The following is a 19,061-nucleotide window of genomic DNA, read 5'->3' as shown; positions in this document are numbered from 1 at the left end:
ACTCAAAAGTCAAGGGATGAGATGAGTTGGAACCTTGATTCCTCACACAAAATGACTTTTTCTTTTCTTCTTTTTTTGATTCACATAAAACAGCAGGATTTCACACACATTGACAGACAAAGAAAGACCGGTCACACACACTCACACCAAGTCAGTCGATCAAAGTTTTGTGTCAGTCACCGTTCAAATCTTCACAGTTTTAAATTATCAATTTCTTTCATTTAAACTTTTAATTTTCAGGAGATGTTGGCGTCGGCAATATATGAAATACAAAATGTGTTTTCTCTACAAGCCTTGTGATATGGTTTCTTGACCAATGCAACAAACGCTGACGTGTACTTTACCAGCCTTGCTGTGACCTCTTTAATATAATCTCCTGTGGCCAATTTCATAAAGAAATTTGAATTTTCTTCTAAATGTCTTTATACTGAGGTCTCAGATAACTCCAAAGAGTTCTAAGAAGATATAAAATGATATAAACATATATATTTAAAATGTGCCCCTTCTAGAACTGGATATTTTCATTTCAGAGTTTTTTGAAAGTCTTATTGATCCACCCGTCAAACTTTTATGTATGGGAGTATTCCTCCCCCCAATGCATTGAAGGATGGCTGATAGTCGCAAGAAGTACCATTGGCGAACTGTCGGAGGCCCGTCACCTGTACACCACCAACAGACACCGCCGTTTTCAGAAAAAAAAGGAAAAAATATGTCATACCTGCAGGCTTAACGACTGATCTCGGCTGTCGGCTCACAGAGGACGCATCCCGTTGGGCTCCAGATGCCAAAATCTCACGCACTCGGGGTCCCCGTTATGTTGTGGAGAAAAGGAGTGGAATCACGCGTCGGTCAGCAGTCCATTGGGGAGTTTATTGAACAAACTGTCACAGCAAATATGCATACAGAATGTTACAACATGTCCGCCAGGTCCATCTTGCGAACCAACTTTATACCGGTCTAAATCATAAAATGCATGCATCATCCGGTTCACAATCTTTCTCGGCGGCGCCGAGCTTCTGCTGTAATCAAAAACATGCATTCTACCCTTTACCCATGTTCATATGAGCCGCACAATAAGGCACACGATGTAATTAGGCCATGTCATGACCTGGTCACGCTCCCACAGGGTCAGGTGTCAGTCAGGTGGAGGTCAGGTTTCATAGGTGTGAGTCAGGGATCATAGGTGGGGGTCAGGTGTCATAGGTGGGGGTCAGGGATCATAGGAGGAGGTCAGGTGTCATAGGTGGGGGTCAGGGATCATAGGTGGGGTCAGGTGTCATTGGTGGGGGTCAGGTTTCATAGGTGGGGTCAGATGTCATAGGAGGGGGTCAGGTGTCATAGGTGGGGTCAGATGTCATAGGAGGGGGTCAGGTGTCATAGGTGGGGGTCAGGGATCATAGGAGGGGGTCAGGTGTCATAGGTGGGGGTCAGGGATCATAGGAGGAGGTCAGGTGTCATAGGTGGGGGTCAGGTGTCAGTCAGGTGAGGGTCAGGTTTCATAGGTGTGAGTCAGGGATCATAGGTGGGGGTCAGGTGTCATAGGTGGGGGTCGGGATCATAGGAGGGGGTCAGGTGTCATAGGTGGGGGTCAGGGATCATAGGAGGAGGTCAGGTGTCATAGGTGGGGGTCAGGTGTCAGTCAGGTGAGGGTCAGGGATCATAGGTTGGGGTCAGGTGTCATTGGTGGGGGTCAGGGATCATAGTTGTGGGTCAGGTGTCATTGGTGGGGGTCAGGGATCGTAGGTGGGGGTCAGGTGTCATAGGTGTGGGTCAGGGATCATAGGTTGGGGTCAGGTGTCAGTCAGGTGGGGGTCAGGTTTCATAGGTGGGGGTCAGGTGTCATAGGTGGGGGTCAGATGTCAAAGGTGGGGGTCAGGTGTCATAGGTGTGGGTCAGGGATCATAGGTGGGGGTCAGGTGTCATAGGTGTTGGTCAGGGATCATAGGTGGGGGTCAGGTGTCATAGGTGGGGGTCAGATGTCATAGGTGGGGGTCAGGTGTCATAGGTGTGGGTCAGGGATCATAGGTGAGGGTCAGGTGTCATAGGTGTGGGTCAGGGATCATAGGTGGGGGTCAGGTGTCAGTCAGGTGGAGGTCAGGTTTCATAGGTGGGGGTCAGATGTCATAGGTGGGGGTCAGGTGTCATAGGTGAGGGTCAGGTTTCATAGGTGTGAGTCAGGGATCATAGGTGGGGGTCAAGTGTCATAGGTGTGGGTCAGGGATCATAGGTTGGGGTCAGGTGTCAGTCAGGTGGGGGTCAGGTTTCATAGGTGGGGTCAGGTGTCAGTCAGGTGGAGGTCAGGTTTCATAGGTGTGAGTCAGGGATCATAGGTGGGGGTCAGGTGTCATAGGTGTGGGTCAGCGATCATAGTTGTGGGTCAGGTGTCATAGGTGGGAGTCAGGGATCATAGGAGGGGGTCAGATGTCATAGGTGGGGGTCAGGTGTCAGTCAGGTGAGGGTCAGGTTTCATAGGTGGGGGTCAGGTGTCAATCAGGTGGAGGTCAGGTTTCATAGGTGTGAGTCAGGGATCATAGGTGGGGTCAGGTGTCATAGGTGTGGGTCAGGGATCATAGGTGGGGGTCAGGTGTCATAGGTGTGGGTCAGGGATCAGTCAGGTGTCATAGGTGGGGGTCAGGTGTCATAGGTGAGGGTCAGGTGAGGATCATGGTGGATCAGGTGAGAACTTTGCTTCTCTGTCCGACAGGTACAACAGAAGCTGGAGCAGCTGCACACGGTCTTAAAGAGTTCCCAACACTTCCTCACTGACAGGCCGCCACAGGTGAGCAGCCCTTCAGTCGCCACAGGGACCTGTAGGCTGCCGCCTCCTGTCTCCCACTCCCAGGCATCACGACTCTTCCTGTCCCACATGGGTCTCCTAACACCTGAGAGCATAAAGGTACCAGGGATGTGTGGACAGGACTCAGATCAGTTTATAGACTTCTGACAATCTGTCTCACCTGTCTCTATCTCACCCGTCTCTGTCTCACCTGTCTCTGTCTCACCTGTCTCTGTCTCACCTGTCTCTGTCTCACCTGTCTGCGGGCTCACCTGTCTCTGTCTCACCTGTCTCTGTCTCACCTGTCTCTGTCTCACCTGTCTCTATCTCACCCGTCTCTGTCTCACCTGTCTCTATCTCACCTGTCTCTATCTCACCTGTCTCTGTTTCACCTGTCTCTGTTTCACCTGTCTCTGTCTCACCTGTCTCTGTCGCACCTGTCTCTGTTTCACCTGTCTCTGTCTCACCTGTCTCTGTCTCACCTGTCTCTGTTTCACCTGTCTCTGTCTCACCTGTCTGCGGGCTCACCTGTCTCTGTCTCACCTGTCTCTATCTCACCTGTCTCTATCTCACCTGTCTCTGTCTCACCTGTCTCTGTTTCACCTGTCTCTGTCTCACCTGTCTCTGTCTCACCTGTCTCTGTCTCACCTGTCTCTGTTTCACCTGTCTCTGTCTCACCTGTCTGCGGGCTCACCTGTCTCTGTCTCACCTGTCTCTATCTCACCTGTCTCTGTCTCACCTGTCTCTGTTTCAACTGTCTCTGTCTCACTTGTCTCTGTCTCACCTGTCTGCGGGCTCACCTGTCTCTGTCTCACCTGTCTCTGTCTCACCTGTCTCACATTTCTCTATCTCACCTGTCTCACCTGTCTCTGTCTCACCTGTATTACCTGTCTCACCTGTCTCTGTCTCACCTGTATTATCTGTCTCACCTGTCTCTGTCTCACCTGTATTACCTGTCTCACCTGTCTCTGTCTCACCTGTATTATCTGTCTCACCTGTATTACCTGTGTCACCTGTCTCTGTCTCACCTGTCTGCAAGCTCACCTGTCTCTGTCTCACCTGTATTACCTGTCTCACCTGTCTCTGTCTCTCCTGTCTCTGTCTCACCTGTCTGCGGGCTCACTTGTCTCTGTCTCACCTGTATTACCTGTCTCACCTCTCTCTGTCTCTCCTGTATTATCTGTCTCACCTGTCTCTGTTTCGTCTCACCTGTCTCTGTCTCACCTTTATTACCTGTCTGACCTGTCTCTGTCTCACCTGTATTACCTGTCTCACCTGTCTCTGTCTCACCTCTCCCTATCTCACCTGTCTCTGTCTCACCTGTATTACCTGTCTCACCTGTCTCTGTCTCACCTGTATTATCTGTCTCACCTGTCTGCGGGCTCACCTGTCTCTGTCTCACCTGTCTGCGGGTTCACCTGTATTATCTGTCTCACCTGTCTCTGTCTCATCTGTCTGCGGGCTCACCTGTCTCTGTCTCACCTCTCTCTGTCTCACCTGTCTCTGTCTCACCTGTATTATCTGTCTCACCTGTATTATCTGTCTCACCTGTCTCTGTCTCACCTGTCTGCGGGTTCAGCTGTATTATCTGTCTCACCTGTCTCTGTCTCATCTGTCTGCGGGCTCACCTGTCTCTGTCTCACCTGTTTTCGGGCTCACCTGTGTGATTCTTTGCAGGATCCAGGTGTCAGCGGCGTCCCTGCTCACCTTCTGTCTCTGGACTCATCTCTTCCGGGATTCTCTGAGGATCTGAGACGTTTGGATCAGCTGCCATCCAGAATCCACGATTCTGTCTTCGTCTTCTACATGAGAGGAGGACAAAAGACCGCTAATGAGGTCACCTCACCTTTCTTACCTGCCTCACCTGTATTATCTGTCTCACCTCTCTCTGTCTCACCTGTATTATCTGTCTCACCTTTATTACCTGTCTCATCTCTCTCTGTCTCACCTGTATTATCTGTCTCACCTGTCTTTGTCTCACCTCTCTCTGTCTCACCTCTCTCTGTCTCACCTGTCTCTATCTCACCCGTCTCTGTCTCACCTGTCTTTGTCTCACCTCTCTCTGTCTCACCTCTCTCTGTCTCACCTCTCTCTGTCTCACCTGTCTCTGTCTCACCTGTCTCTATCTCACCCGTCTCTGTCTCACCTGTCTCTGTCTCACCTGTCTCTGTCTCACCTGTCTGCGGGCTCACCTGTCTCTGTCTCACCTGTCTCTGTCTCACCTGTCTCTGTCTCACCTGTCTCTATCTCACCCGTCTCTGTCTCACCTGTCTCTGTCTCACCTGTCTCTGTCTCACCTGTCTCTGTTTCACCTGTCTCTGTCTCACCTGTCTCTGTCTCACCTGTCTCTGTCTCACCTGTCTATCTCACCTGTCTCTGTCGCACCTGTCTCTGTTTCACCTGTCTCTGTCTCACCTGTCTCTGTCTCACCTGTCTCTGTTTCACCTGTCTCTGTCTCACCTGTCTGCGGGCTCACCTGTCTCTGTCTCACCTGTCTCTATCTCACCTGTCTCTATCTCACCTGTCTCTGTCTCACCTGTCTCTGTTTCACCTGTCTCTGTCTCACCTGTCTCTGTCTCACCTGTCTCTGTTTCACCTGTCTCTGTCTCACCTGTCTGCGGGCTCACCTGTCTCTGTCTCACCTGTCTCTATCTCACCTGTCTCTGTCTCACCTGTCTCTGTTTCACCTGTCTCACTTGTCTCTGTCTCACCTGTCTGCGGGCTCACCTGTCTCTGTCTCACCTGTCTCACATTTCTCTATCTCACCTGTCTCACCTGTCTCTGTCTCACCTGTATTACCTGTCTCACCTGTCTCTGTCTCACCTGTATTATCTGTCTCACCTGTCTCTGTCTCACCTGTATTACCTGTCTCACCTGTCTCTGTCTCACCTGTATTATCTGTCTCACCTGTCTCTGTCTCACCTGTATTACCTGTCTCACCTGTCTCTGTCTCACCTGTATTATCTGTCTCACCTGTATTACCTGTCTCACCTGTCTCTGTCTCACCTGTATTACCTGTCTCACCTGTCTCTGTCTCACCTGTCTGCAAGCTCACCTGTCTCTGTCTCACCTGTATTACCTGTCTCACCTGTCTCTGTCTCTCCTGTCTCTGTCTCACCTGTCTGCAGGCTCACTTGTCTCTGTCTCACCTGTATTACCTGTCTCACCTCTCTCTGTCTCTCCTGTATTATCTGTCTCACCTGTCTCTGTTTCGTCTCACCTGTCTCTGTCTCACCTTTATTATCTGTCTGACCTGTCTCTGTCTCACCTGTATTACCTGTCTCACCTGTCTCTGTCTCACCTCTCCCTATCTCACCTGTCTCTGTCTCACCTGTATTACCTGTCTCACCTGTCTCTGTCTCACCTGTATTATCTGTCTCACCTGTCTGCGAGCTCACCTGTCTCACCTGTCTGCGGGCTCACCTGTCTCTGTCTCACCTGTCTGCGGGTTCACCTGTCTCTGTCTCACCTGTCTGCGGGTTCACCTGTATTATCTGTCTCACCTGTCTCTGTCTCATCTGTCTGCGGGCTCACCTGTCTCCGTCTCACCTCTCTCTGTCTCACCTGTCTCTGTCTCACCTGTATTATCTGTCTCACCTGTATTATCTGTCTCACCTGTCTCTGTCTCACCTGTCTGCGGGTTCAGCTGTATTATCTGTCTCACCTGTCTCTGTCTCATCTGTCTGCGGGCTCACCTGTCTCTGTCTCACCTCTCTCTGTCTCACCTGTATTATCTGTCTCACCTGTATTACCTGTCTCACCTGTCTCTGTCTCACCTGTCTGTGTCTCACCTGTCTCTGTCTCACCTGTATTACCTGTCTCACCTGTCTCTGTTTCACCTGTATTATCTGTCTCACCTGTATTACCTGTCTCACCTGTCTCTGTCTCACCTGTATTACCTGTCTCACCTCTCTCTGTCTCACCTGTCTGTGTCTCACCTGTCTCACCTGTCTCTCTGTAGATTCTGAGAAACGTGGAGGACCGCCGCCTCGTCCAGTCTCTTTTCCTGGACTTCCTCTCTTCTCTCGGTTGGCCCGTGGCGGTGCAGCAGGTGGGCGGAGTCAGCCCCGCCCCTTCAGGTAGGCGTTCTGCTCGCCTGATAACGGTCGCTTTCTGAGGAGGCAGCTGTTACCTGATTGGCTGTTTTCTGCCCCAGAGTTTCCTGTTGCTCTGGGCGACACCGGAGGCGGCGCATTCGATGGACGGCGGTTTGTCCTGATGTCCACTGATGCTCTGACAGCCATCACTTTCATCATCCCATCATCGCACACATACAGTCAGTGTATGATGTCACAGTGACATCACAGTCAGCAACCAATGAGCATGCTTAAAGTCTTCATTTTGATTTTCACCAGAGAAACGACATCATCTGCCAGTCTGTGTGATCAATACATGTATGTGAACGTTTACCTGTTCCAAGCAGATGATTGGCTGAAGAGTTCCCAGGAGGCGGAGCCCCAAACCGAGTCACCAATCAACCAACAGAGTCATTCTAAACTGAGCACAGAAGAAATGAAGTTTTCCTGCTCTGAGTCCAAACTGCTGATCGTGTGGCTCGAACGCCACGAGGACCTCGGTAACTAACGGTGTTCAGGGACTGATTATTACTTTAATAACTGTTATAACATAATGTTCAGACCAGCTTTGTGTTCGTTATAGCTTTAGGGTTAGAGGGCAGCAGTGGCTTATCTGCTCCCAGGGGCAGTCCCACAGTCTCAGACTGCATTAGAGGGAGAGACTGCAGGTACCAGGTAAACACAAAAAGGTAGTGAGGGTGAACTGGGAATGTTTGGCAGAGGCTCCTGTTCATGAGCTCTTTAACTTGGGGAGGTTGGGGACATATCGATGGACCATGTTCTGGACCTCCACTTCGGCCTTTTGGACCTGGTGGTTCCAGGATCACCTGAAGTAGCCAATAGGTACCAAGTGGCTAAAGGGGCTGCAGGGATGGTAGTGGAGGAAGCTGAAACTTGGCCATGGGAAAAATCAGGGGAGCCCATGAAGAAGGAGTTTAGGTTGAACTCAAGGATGTTCTGGCAAACCATTCAACTCAGAAAGGGAAAGCAGGGTCTGTCCCGGGTTGTGCTGGGCCTGGGGAGAACATTGGGTTGTGGATGGAACACTTTTAGGATTTAAAGCGCTGAAGCTGGACAAGATTTACACTGAGATGCTGAAGACTCTGGACATGGTGGGGCTGAATAACACCTACAGAGTGCTGCTATTTGGTCCCAACATAACCAAAGTATGAGCTGTGTCCACATTATTGGTACAGAGTCGAGCTTGTTTAAGGTGGGTGTTAGGGTTAGGGCTCCACCAGGATCTGGAGGGGAAGTCGGGGAAAGGAGGGCATCTGGTTTGGGAACCTCAGAGTTCCATCTGCTTTTTGTAGATTATGTGATTCTGTTGGGTTCTTCAAGCCATGACCCGTCTTAGAAAATCAAAGCTTTAAACAAGACTTTATAGGCCACAAGGAATGAAAACTAAGAAACTACAAAACATGCTTCTCATCTCACTTGTTTTTTAGAAATGGATTCAGAAATATGGTTAGAGTTTAGTGAGTTTAGTTCTGTGAACTGTGGAAGTCGTTTGTTACTGAAGCAGAAGGGTCTATGTGTGGTCTGATCTTCATTCCCTTCTTTCCCATCTGATTATAAGAAATTAAAATAAAAGAGCAATGAAATAAATGTAGCATTAAAAGTCTCCTGAAATGTATGCATTTGGTTAGTTTATGACAGGTGACCTTCATGTGATGGGTGAAAGATTTGTGTTTGTGTTCCAGAGAACTTCCCTCTGTCTGAGCTGCTGACCCAAACCAGGTAAAACTCTCACCAACAACTTCATCCTCATTCATCTAAACTCTGGAAGCTCACAAACTGCCCTGTCCATAAATCTGTCCATAAATCTGTCTATAAATATGTCCATAAATCTGTCTATAAATATGTCCATAAATCTGTCCATAACTCTGTCCATAAATCTGTCTATAAATCTGTCTATAAATATGTCCATAACTCTGTCCATAAATCTGTCTATAAATCTGTCTATAAATCTGTCCATAAATATGTCCATAACTCTGTCCATAAATCTGTCCATAAATCTGTCTATAAATCTGTCTATAAATATGTCCATAACTCTGTCCATAAATCTGTCTATAAATCTGTCCATAAATCTGTCCATAACTCTGTCCATAACTCTGTCCATAAATCTGTCCATAACTCTGTCCATAAATCTGTCCATAAATCTGTCCATAACTCTGTCCATAAATCTGTCTATAAATCTGTCCATAAATATGTCCATAAATCTGTCCATAAATATGTCCATAAATCTGTCTATAAATCTGTCTATAAATATGTCCATAACTCTGTCCATAACTCTGTCCATAAATCTGTCCATAACTCTGTCCATAAATCTGTCCATAACTCTGTCCATAAATCTGTCCATAACTCTGTCCATAAATCTGTCTCTTAGTGCCCCACATGTCCAGCTGATCTTTATCCATCCTCTGAGAACTGGGCTCTATAGAATCCGTTTCCATGGAAACGTTAACACCAAGCTGGGTTTGGTGACCCCATTGGTCAATGGGAGCGTGGTCAGCAGGTGGTCTCTGGGTAAATTAGTTTTTTCTCCTTTAGTCTTGGTCATCATTCTGTTATTGGAATATTCTTTGAAAAGGGTTATCTGCCGACTCATCACAACAAACGACGTCTTTAGAGCTGTTCACCCACGTTCTTCTTTTAATATCCACAACCTTTGAGCTGATTTCTCTATTTTTCTGTCTTTAGTTTTTCAGTCTTTAGTTTTTCTGTTCTCAGTTTTTTTTAATCAGATTTTTGCATCTGTTTTCAGCTTTTCTGGTCAGAGAAATGGTCGTTAACTGCTGCCACCGCCGGCGGCTGGAGAGCGACTCCACCCCTCCCCCTCACATCAGGAGGAAACACATGATCAGTGACATCATCCTTCGCTACCGTTGCCGCCAATCAGAGCCTGACTTCTACTCCGCCCTGTTCCATGACCTCTGACCTCTGACCTGTTCTATGACCTCTGACCTGTTCCATGACCTCTGACCTGTTCCATGACCTCTGACCTGTTCTATGACCTCTGACCTGTTCCATGACCTCCGTCCTGTTCCATGACCTCTGACCTGTTCCATGACCTCTGACCTGTTCCATGACCTCTGACCTGTTCTATGACCTCTGACCTGTTCCATGACCTCCGTCCTGTTCCATGACCTCTGACCTGTTCCATGACCTCTGACCTGTTTTATGACCTCTGACCTGTTCCATGACCTCCGTCCTGTTCCATGACCTCTGACCTGTTCCATGACCTCCGACCTGTTCCATGACCTCCGTCCTGTTCCATGACCTCTGACCTGTTCCATGACCTCCGTCCTGTTCCATGACCTCTGACCTGTTCCATGACCTCTGACCTGTTCCATGACCTCTGACCTGTTCTATGACCTCTGACCTGTTCCATGACCTCTGACCTGTTCCATGACCTCTGACCTTTTTCATGACCTCTGACCTGTTCCATGACCTCTGACCTGTTCTATGACCTCTGACCTGTTCCATGACCTCTGACCTGTTCCATGAAATGTTCATTTTACCTTCTTTTTTTTAAATGAATTTATGGAATTACTCTGTGTCAATTTGTATTGATTAATATATTATTTAATACATATAAATGAACTACAAATTAAATTCTGAACAACACAATCAATTGATCTAAGTATCACCCCCCCCCTCCCTCCCACGAGATCACGGAGCCTGGAGGTCAACGCTGACATTATTAGCGGGATTTGTTGTTTGCTAATTAATGTAAAATATGAAAAGGAAGCAGACAAACTTTAGATTTATTTATCACCCAAAAAAGGGCAGGTGATGGTGAGTATAATGTTGCCCCAGCGACGGAGGAAGGAGGACCAGGTAGTGAAGGCGGGATTCAGGTTGTCCACTTCAGCACCTCCGCCGCTAATGCTAATGCTAATGCAAATGCTAACAGGGAGACGGAGACGAGTCTATTGTTATGTTAGCGGCTATGTGAGGGAGACTTTTGTGGTGATTATTGTAACTTTATTGATTTATTGATACTGTGGTCATGTGACTATAGTGACCTTAGCTTTGGCTGAATTGGCCACTGCCTGAACTCCGACCTTAGTTTAATGATGTCAGCTGTATCTTTAATAAAGGTTGAGCTCAAACCTCTGCAGAGTGCACGTGTCTGATTGGTCCTGTCCTGTGTGACATCATCAGATAATTTGATGACATCAGCTTTCTGATGGCCAAAGTGAAACAACAGAAGAATCAAAAATCTTTATTGTCACTATGCAGGCATAATGAAATTTAGTTCAGGAACTCTTGGCTTTGTATACACAAAAAATATGAAAAGATATCTAAATAATATACAAGAGAATAAAAAATAGCAAAAGTTAAAGTAAAAAGGTAAAACGTTGCAGTGCAATCCGGTTATTGTATGACTGTATTGTAAATATTGCAGCATAAGTAAGTCAAATAAGTCAAATAAAAGTGCAGTGCAGTGCGAGTCTCTGTCTGCAGAGGTTTATAATAATCAGTCTATGGGGGGGGGTATGGGGTGATGGATTTTACAGCTCTGGGGAAGAAGCTGTGTCTCAGTCTGTTGGTGTGTGTTTTGATACTCCTGTACCTCTTTCTGGATGGAAGAGGCACAAATAGTTCATGTCCTGGGTACACACAAAGAACTCTGTAAACATCATCTGAGCCAGCCAATCAGAGCGCAGCCCCCCCCCCCCTCCTCGCTGAGCTGCTCATTTGCTCCTCCTGCCTCCTTCTGGTTGCCATGGTTACCATCACTGGGTATCCATTTACCGCGATGACAAAACAAAAACCTATTTTCTGCTAACTGCTCTCTGGATCTTTATTTCGTTTTCAACCCGTGATCGATCACCCGTTTGTGACGTCATTGTGTTTTTGGTGTGAAAGCTGCTGATCAATAAGTCCGCAGCACGGCCGCCTCTGCAGGTTTTACCCCCCCCCATCCTCTCTGCCTCCTCTCTGCCTCCGGCGCTCCGCAGCACCGATGCTCCCCACGGTTCCTCCCTGCCTCGGAGCGCGGTCTGCGGGCTGGAAATAGGTCTGCGGGACGGCAGCAGGTCTGCGGGGGTCAGCGGGACGGTGCGGGTCTCTAAGTCTCCGCCATGGTGCAGAAGTCCCGGAACGGCGGGGTGTTCCCCGCGGCGCAGGCCGACCAGAAGAAGCTGAAGGTGGGCTTTGTCGGGCTGGAGGCCGGAGGCTCCGAGTCCAGCAGGGACGGAGCGCTGCTCATTGCAGGTAAACAGTTAGTGCGCGTTCATGCACCGCGCACGCGCCTCTAAAATCATCTGCCTGTGCATGTGATCCAAATCACGCTTTACAGTTTGAGGTTCTGAGAACAGAACAGAAGATCTTTATGGTCTTTGCCAGTATGGGAATACAGCGTTACATTACAGTAATGACCTCATACACTAATGAAAGGTATTAAATTAAACAATATGTGCAAGTTAAAAGTAAGCAGAATAAAATGTACCATGTGTGCACATGGAATAGTTTTACGAGGGGAGGTTTAGTTTATCAGGTGTCTCTGATAAAACAGTTTAAAGCAGTTTAAAGTGATCCATAACCCTGAGAATAAAAAAGCTTCAGGTTCCATTAATGAGGTTAGAGCAGGAAATGGGAAACTGTGCAGGCACCAAGTCTGACTGAAGCCTTAAAGGTGATTATCAGTGTAAATGTTCTGTAGCTGCCTGGGTTAAAGTGATGATTCCTCTGTTTTCACCTCCATGCCCTTCACTCCTGTCCTCCTCCTCGGGCTAAAGATGGAGGGATGATGAGGAGCCGAGGTGATCAGGTTCACTGGGCACGTGAATGTTGTACCCAGTGGTCTCTCCCATTGGACAAAACAAGCTTAACCCCATTAAACCCCAGACTGTTTAATGCTGTCTGTTCTGCTTTGTTCCTTAAAACTGGGGAGTCCTGTTCGGCAAGTCAAAGAGTTTTTTTTTTATTAAGATATCTGGTCTTAGATTCTCCTCCGCTGCCTCTTCCAGTGAGCCGTCTGTCTTTCAGCAGTTTGAGCTGTTCTTAGGTAGAAAGTTGCATCCTTGTATCCCTGCTCACTTTCTTTAAGATGCTTTTAACTTTGTTTGATCGAACAGTTTAACCTGCTGTGTTCCTGCTGCTTTTAAACTATTGTACAACTTCAATTTCATGTCATTTTAGACTAAACTTCTTATCTAAAGTTTTGGAAAAAGTTGTTTTTAATCAATTTATATCTTTCTTGGAGGATTTTAGTATTTTTGAGGAGTTTCAGTCAGATTTTAAACCCCGTTATAATGCTCAGACCTTTAAGAGATTTCAGTTGTGGATTCAGGACACTATGCTGTGTTGGTGCTTTTTGACTTAAAGTCAGCCATTCTATTCTTTTATCTCGATTTGAGCATTGTGTAGGCAATCGTTCAGGATGTCAACACGGGTGAATTTCCCCTTATTCATAGTTCCTCTGTCCTATGGAGTTCCCCAAGGGTCAGTTCTAGGCCCTACTTTGTTTTCTCTGGACATGCTACCATTGGGCTCAGTTTTCAAAAAGCACAACATCTCGTACCACCGAACCTTAACCAGGTCTGTTGATCATCCTGATCAGAGAAATCACTTTACGTTTTACTGTTTGTCCCTTTGCCAAGAATCTGGGTTTTATTCCTGGCTTCCTGAAGCTCTCTCAGAGTTTCTCTTTGGACATTTTTTGCTTCTTCCCTCATCTCCAGGCCAGTCCTTGTACCTGAGCATCTTCAGAGGAATGTGTTTTTTCTTTGTTAAGCCACTTAACTCTGAGCTATGAAGCATTCAGGCAGGAAAAAGGCTCCTAACTCAAGGGATGAACCAGTGTTGTGTCCAACTTAGCAAAGAAGTCGTTTTAAAGTGGATCTTTAGGCACTTTGTTCCCAGCAGCCTGTCACAGAGACACATCATTTGTTCCCATTTCTTTAGCTGCATCTGTGAAAAACAGCTTCATAGTTTCAACTTTGTTGTACATTTACTTTTAAAACTGCTTTCAGTTACCAAAAGAGTCAAATTGGTATATGAAATTCAGTTTAAAAAAAATCCTAATCCCAAAATAATGAACGTTATCACGTCTAAAAGTAGGAAAAACACAGACAATAATAAGAATTATATGTTATTCAACATCAAGAAAAAGTAAATCAGATTCAATTTAAAGCTTAAAAAAGGAATATAAGATATAATCTAATGACTAAATAACAATTAATATAAAGAAATGATTAAACTGTTTTATGCCACCAGAAATGAATAATCTAGAAGCTCTTTGTGGGTTTTAGACTGGAATTAAGATTTGTTCCCATTTCTTTAGCTGCATGTGTGAAAAACAGCAAAGATAACACAGTGTGACAGACAGAAAACAGGATTTCTGCAGCAACAAGGTGATTCCCAAAGAGCTGTTAGCTGAAAACTTGGCATATCTCAGCATGGTGTGCAGTGTGTTGGTCAACACGGTTTCCTTCGAGCAGGAAGGTTCTGGATCTGATCTCGGGTGGTTCTTTCTGTGGGTTCTCTCCTGGTTCCCCAGCTTCCTTAACTGGTGATTCTACACTGACTGTCGGAGGGAGCGTGTATTTTATATATATATATATATATATATATATATATATATATATATATATATGGTTGATGGAGTGAAGACCCGTTCAGGGTCCTGCCTCCTGCTCAATGAGGGATAGGCTCACCTAGTTTATGCTCCACCTACTGAGTTTCATGCAGATCATCCCTGTAATTTTCTCATAATTCTGCAAATAGAATCAAATCAAATGTATTTCTATAGCACATTTCATGTACAAACAGTTCAAAGTGCTTTACATAAAATAAAAGCATTGCAGCAGGGAGTGTAAGAAGCATTAAAAAATACATAAAAGAACATAAAGAGAAACAAATAAAATAATTTAAATGAATTTAAAAACCAGCAACAGTCCAGATAAGTTCAAAGATATCGTGCAGATTTCATGCATAGACACATGAGAACAGAAATGTTTTTAACCTGGATTTAAAAATGTCTCCATTTGGTGAAAGTTTAATCTCCACTGGCAGTTTGTTCCACTTGTTGGCAGCATAACAGCTAAATGCTGCTTCTCCATGTTTAGTCTGGACTCTGGACTGGACCAGCTGACCTGAGTCCTAACATCATCATAAACATTGCAGATACTCATGATTACTTCCAACACCTTGCTGAGCTCAAACCAATCAGATCACTGAGGTCATCATTCGGACTGGCTGAGAGGATGATTAAGAAACTGCGGCTTTGCCCACAAACATTTACGACAGTCTTTGAGTGAAGTATTTGGTGTTTTTGTGAAAATGTGAATGATTGTTGGTATGAGCTGTGAACCTAAGCATGTTCTGTAAATATATTTGAGCCCAGGTGGGGATGAGGGTCCTCGGCGCCAGCGCAGCAGCGTCTCTGGAGGAAAGAAACCTCCCAAACGAAATGCCGTCTACAGAAGGCTGCAGAACTTCCTGTACAACGTCCTGGAGAGACCTCGAGGATGGGCCTTCATCTACCACGCCTACGTGTAAATACCTGCATCACACCTGTATACTATAAAGGGTTTGTGTTCAGTCCTCTTTAAGGGGTCAAAATAACTAATTTACTACACTATCTGTAGTGTACTATAAGCAGTAACAGCTTAGTATTACCCTTTAAAGCAGCTCAGTGACCTCGGTCCCAAGGCCGCTCGTCTATCTTTCTGTTGAGTTTGCTGTTTTTCAGTGTTTTCAACTCTTGAATATATATTGAATCCAGACTCAAACTTATGTTGAGATCATGACTGTGTAGTTTAGACAATGTGTTATAGGTATGTGGGTGGAGCAACCAGCAGTCACCTCCTCTGCATGGACACGTATGCCAGGACTGAACAAGGCACTGACTCACTGGTGCACCTAACTACGATATACAGCAAGGACATCGGGATGTCATTTGGACGAGATTAAAATGCAGCTGAATGATATCAAAGAGTGGCAAGGTGATCATGGCTGAAGGGGTTGAACTACCGGAGGGCCCCATAACCAAAATTCAGGACAGCTACAAATACCTTGGGATCCCACAGACAAATGCCAACCCCCTACAACCAAGTACCTCCAAAGAGTGAGGCAGACCCTAAAGTGTCATCGACACATACGTCAGATACCCTGCTGGCATAATAACCTGGCCAAAGGAGTGGATTGATGCCACTGATATCAAGACGAGAAATCTCTCGGGGCCCCCAAACGGGGAGATTGGCTTCAACAGATCTCAGGAGCAACATCAGAGATCTCCAGAAGAAGCAGTTCTAGGAGCAGCTAAGATATGTCTCTCTTTAATTTAGCTAGAAATGAAAGAACAACTCTATCGATCTTTCAAAGATGCTGCTCTCTGGTCAGGAAGTTTACAGAAACAGTTGGGGATCAATAACTGAAGACAGATCTGGGTCAGTTTCCATGTGTTTTGTGTTCAGGTTCCTGCTGGTGTTCTCCTGCCTGGTTCTGTCGGTGTTCTCCACCATCAGAGAATATGAGAAGAGTTCGGAGGACGCCCTCTACATCCTGGTGAACACACAAACACAAACAACACAGCGAGGTCAGAACTATTGATCTGATTACAGTTGAGAAGTTTTCACCTTCTTCGTTGTTTGATCGGCTGCAGAATTACTGTAAGAAATTAAATATTATGGTTGATACGGTTTCACCTTTAAGCTAACTCAGTGTTCTGCTCTCAGATGGTTCAGCCCGACGGTGTCAGTGATCTGCTGCTTGCAGTCATCGATCCGTCAGACGGACACACGAAACAGCATTAAGAGACAAAGACGGCCAGTCTTGGACAGGATTAGACATGCTAACAGTGTCCCTGGGTTAGGGGTTAGGGGTTAACCCCTAGGTACCCCGAACCCTGGGACACTGTTAGCATTCGTGCTTAAAGACACAGAAAAGTCCATCGATAGTTGAGATTATATTTTGATTTATGAGCTTTTCATAATTTGGTCCAACCTGTTCTGAGCTTTTGGTCCTGAAAACATTCAGCCGAGTTCCAGTGAGATGGAATCCAGTTGGTCATAAATGTTGTTCTGAACTCGGCTCCTGGGGCCGCAACATGAAATAGAGACCAAACACAAAGACCTAAAACCCAGCCAGTTAACTTTCTGTAACTCCCCTTAAAGCCACTTCAGGTATGCTTTCTGCTCACCTTCACAGGTGCAGCAGGTGATGCTAATCAGAACAATTAGGCTGATGTGCCACCTAAAAACTGTAGATTTGTATATAGCTAATGTTTATTCACTATTTCTGTTTTATTTTATTTTATTCTATTTGCTTGTTTTTACTTTAATTGTTTACATATCTATCTATCTATCTATCTATCTATCTATCTATCTATCTATCTATCTATCTATCTATCTATCTATCTATCTATCTATCTATCTATCTATCTATCTATCTATCTATCTATCTATCACACGCATTTAAAAGACTGCTGGCTGCGTAACACTTTCAGAATTTATTTTAACGTTCTTAGTTATTAATTTGTTATTGTTAGTTAGTTTGTTAGCTTGTTATTAGTTTGTTATTGTTAGTTAGCTTGTTATTGTTAGTTTGTTGGCTTGTTATTGTTAGTTTGTTATTAGTTTGTTATTGTTAGTTTGTTAGCTTGTTATTAGTTTGTTATTGTTAGTTAGTTTGTTGGCTTGTTATTAGTTTGTTATTGTTAGTTAGTTTGTTGTTGTTAGTTAGTTTGTTGGCTTGTTATTAGTTTGTTATTGTTAGTTAGTTTGTTGGCTTGTTATTAGTTTGTTATTGTTAGTTAGTTTGTTGTTGTTAGTTAGTTTGTTGGCTTGTTATTAGTTTGTTATTGTTAGTTAGTTTGTTGGGTTGTTATTAGTTTGTTGGCTTGTTATTAGTTTGTTATTGTTAGTTAGTTTGTTGGGTTGTTATTAGTTTGTTGGCTTGTTATTAGTTTGTTGGCTTGTTATTAGTTTGTTATTGTTAGTTAGTTTGTTGGGTTGTTATTAGTTTGTTGGCTTGTTATTAGTTTGTTATTGTTAGTTAGTTTGTTGGGTTGTTATTAGTTTGTTATTGTTAGTTAGTTTGTTGGGTTGTTATTAGTTTGTTGGCTTGTTATTAGTTTGTTATTGTTAGTTAGTTTGTTGGGTTGTTATTAGTTTGTTGGCTTGTTATTAGTTTGTTATTGTTAGTTAGTTTGTTGGGTTGTTATTAGTTTGTTATTGTTAGTTAGTTTGTTGGGTTGTTAGTAGTTTGTTGGCTTGTTATTAGTTTGTTATTGTTAGTTAGTTTGTTGGGTTGTTATTAGTTTGTTATTGTTAGTTAGTTTGTTGGGTTGTTATTAGTTTGTTGGCTTGTTATTAGTTTGTTATTGTTAGTTAGTTTGTTGGGTTGTTATTAGTTTGTTATTGTTAGTTAGTTTGTTGGCTTGTTATTAGTTTGTTATTGTTAGTTAGTTTGTTGTTAGTTAGTTAGTTTGTTGGGTTGTTATTAGTTTGTTGGCTTGTTATTAGTTTGTTATTGTTAGTTAGTTTGTTGGGTTGTTATTAGTTTGTTGGGTTGTTATTAGTTTGTTGGCTTGTTATTAGTTTGTTATTGTTAGTTAGTTTGTTGGGTTGTTATTAGTTTGTTGGCTTGTTATTAGTTTGTTGGCTTGTTATTAGTTTGTTGGCTTGTTATTAGTTTGTTATTGTTAGTTAGTTTGTTGGCTTGTTATTAGTTTTTACTCGACTCTTAATAGCCTTTGTGTATTTATCAGACCAGATTGTACTCTTTGAACTCTCCTGAATCCTTTTTAGACCCTTTAATCATCCTAAACTAAGAATTAAAACCTGAGGTCTTTTTTTCTTTTTATGTGACACATAATCTGTGGAATAACCTCCCTGAAGGCCCGAGAGCATCAGAGACCAAACTCAAGAGCAATCTTTTTGGTCTTATTTTAAAAATTAAAACTAAATTCAAAGTAAAATATGTGGATAGATAATTAATTTATCTTGGTAAATGCAGTTAATGTTGTTGCACTTTAAGCTTGGTTTTGTTTTATTTATTTATTCCCATTACATTGTTGCACAGACTAACATCTTTGTTTAATCTAACTTTTATAATATCTGCACTGAGCTCCTTTCTCCTCCAGCACAGCCTGAACCCTCTCAGACGAGCTTTCTGTCCTTTCTTTAAGGAGTCTTCAGGAATAGTTCTCCAGGCTTCTTGAAGGACATCCCAAAGCTCTTCTTTGGATGTGG

General features: G+C 44.6%; 2 protein-coding genes across 5 annotated transcripts in view; both read left to right on the top strand.

Annotated features, from left to right (window-relative positions):
- Positions 1-11,348, top strand: part of LOC142377904 (ral GTPase-activating protein subunit beta-like) — a 139,841-nt gene extending 128,493 nt beyond the window's left edge. Inside the window, exons 23-30 of the mRNA XM_075462241.1 lie at positions 2,705-2,896; positions 4,454-4,612; positions 6,738-6,855; positions 6,933-7,052; positions 7,200-7,352; positions 8,556-8,592; positions 9,242-9,381; positions 9,620-11,348. Of these exons, the coding sequence (XP_075318356.1) occupies positions 2,705-2,896; positions 4,454-4,612; positions 6,738-6,855; positions 6,933-7,052; positions 7,200-7,352; positions 8,556-8,592; positions 9,242-9,381; positions 9,620-9,792 (1,092 nt within the window). The 3' untranslated portion in view covers positions 9,793-11,348. The remainder of the gene's footprint in view (positions 1-2,704; positions 2,897-4,453; positions 4,613-6,737; positions 6,856-6,932; positions 7,053-7,199; positions 7,353-8,555; positions 8,593-9,241; positions 9,382-9,619) is intronic.
- A 143-nt stretch (positions 11,349-11,491) lies between these two features.
- Positions 11,492-19,061, top strand: part of kcnq2b (potassium voltage-gated channel, KQT-like subfamily, member 2b) — a 32,335-nt gene continuing 24,765 nt past the window's right edge. Inside the window, exons 1-3 of one of the 4 annotated variants that reach the window (XM_075460012.1) lie at positions 11,492-12,078; positions 15,212-15,362; positions 16,284-16,374. In XM_075460012.1, the coding sequence (XP_075316127.1) occupies positions 11,946-12,078; positions 15,212-15,362; positions 16,284-16,374 (375 nt within the window). In that variant the 5' untranslated portion in view covers positions 11,492-11,945. The remainder of the gene's footprint in view (positions 12,079-15,211; positions 15,363-16,283; positions 16,375-19,061) is intronic. The other 3 variants (XM_075460011.1, XM_075460014.1, XM_075460013.1) reach the window with 3 other exon arrangements.

Source organism: Odontesthes bonariensis, chromosome 3 (genome assembly GCF_027942865.1).
Source record: "Odontesthes bonariensis isolate fOdoBon6 chromosome 3, fOdoBon6.hap1, whole genome shotgun sequence".
Classification (NCBI taxonomy): domain Eukaryota; kingdom Metazoa; phylum Chordata; class Actinopteri; order Atheriniformes; family Atherinopsidae; genus Odontesthes; species Odontesthes bonariensis.
This window is presented reverse-complemented; position numbering and strand designations above follow the sequence as displayed.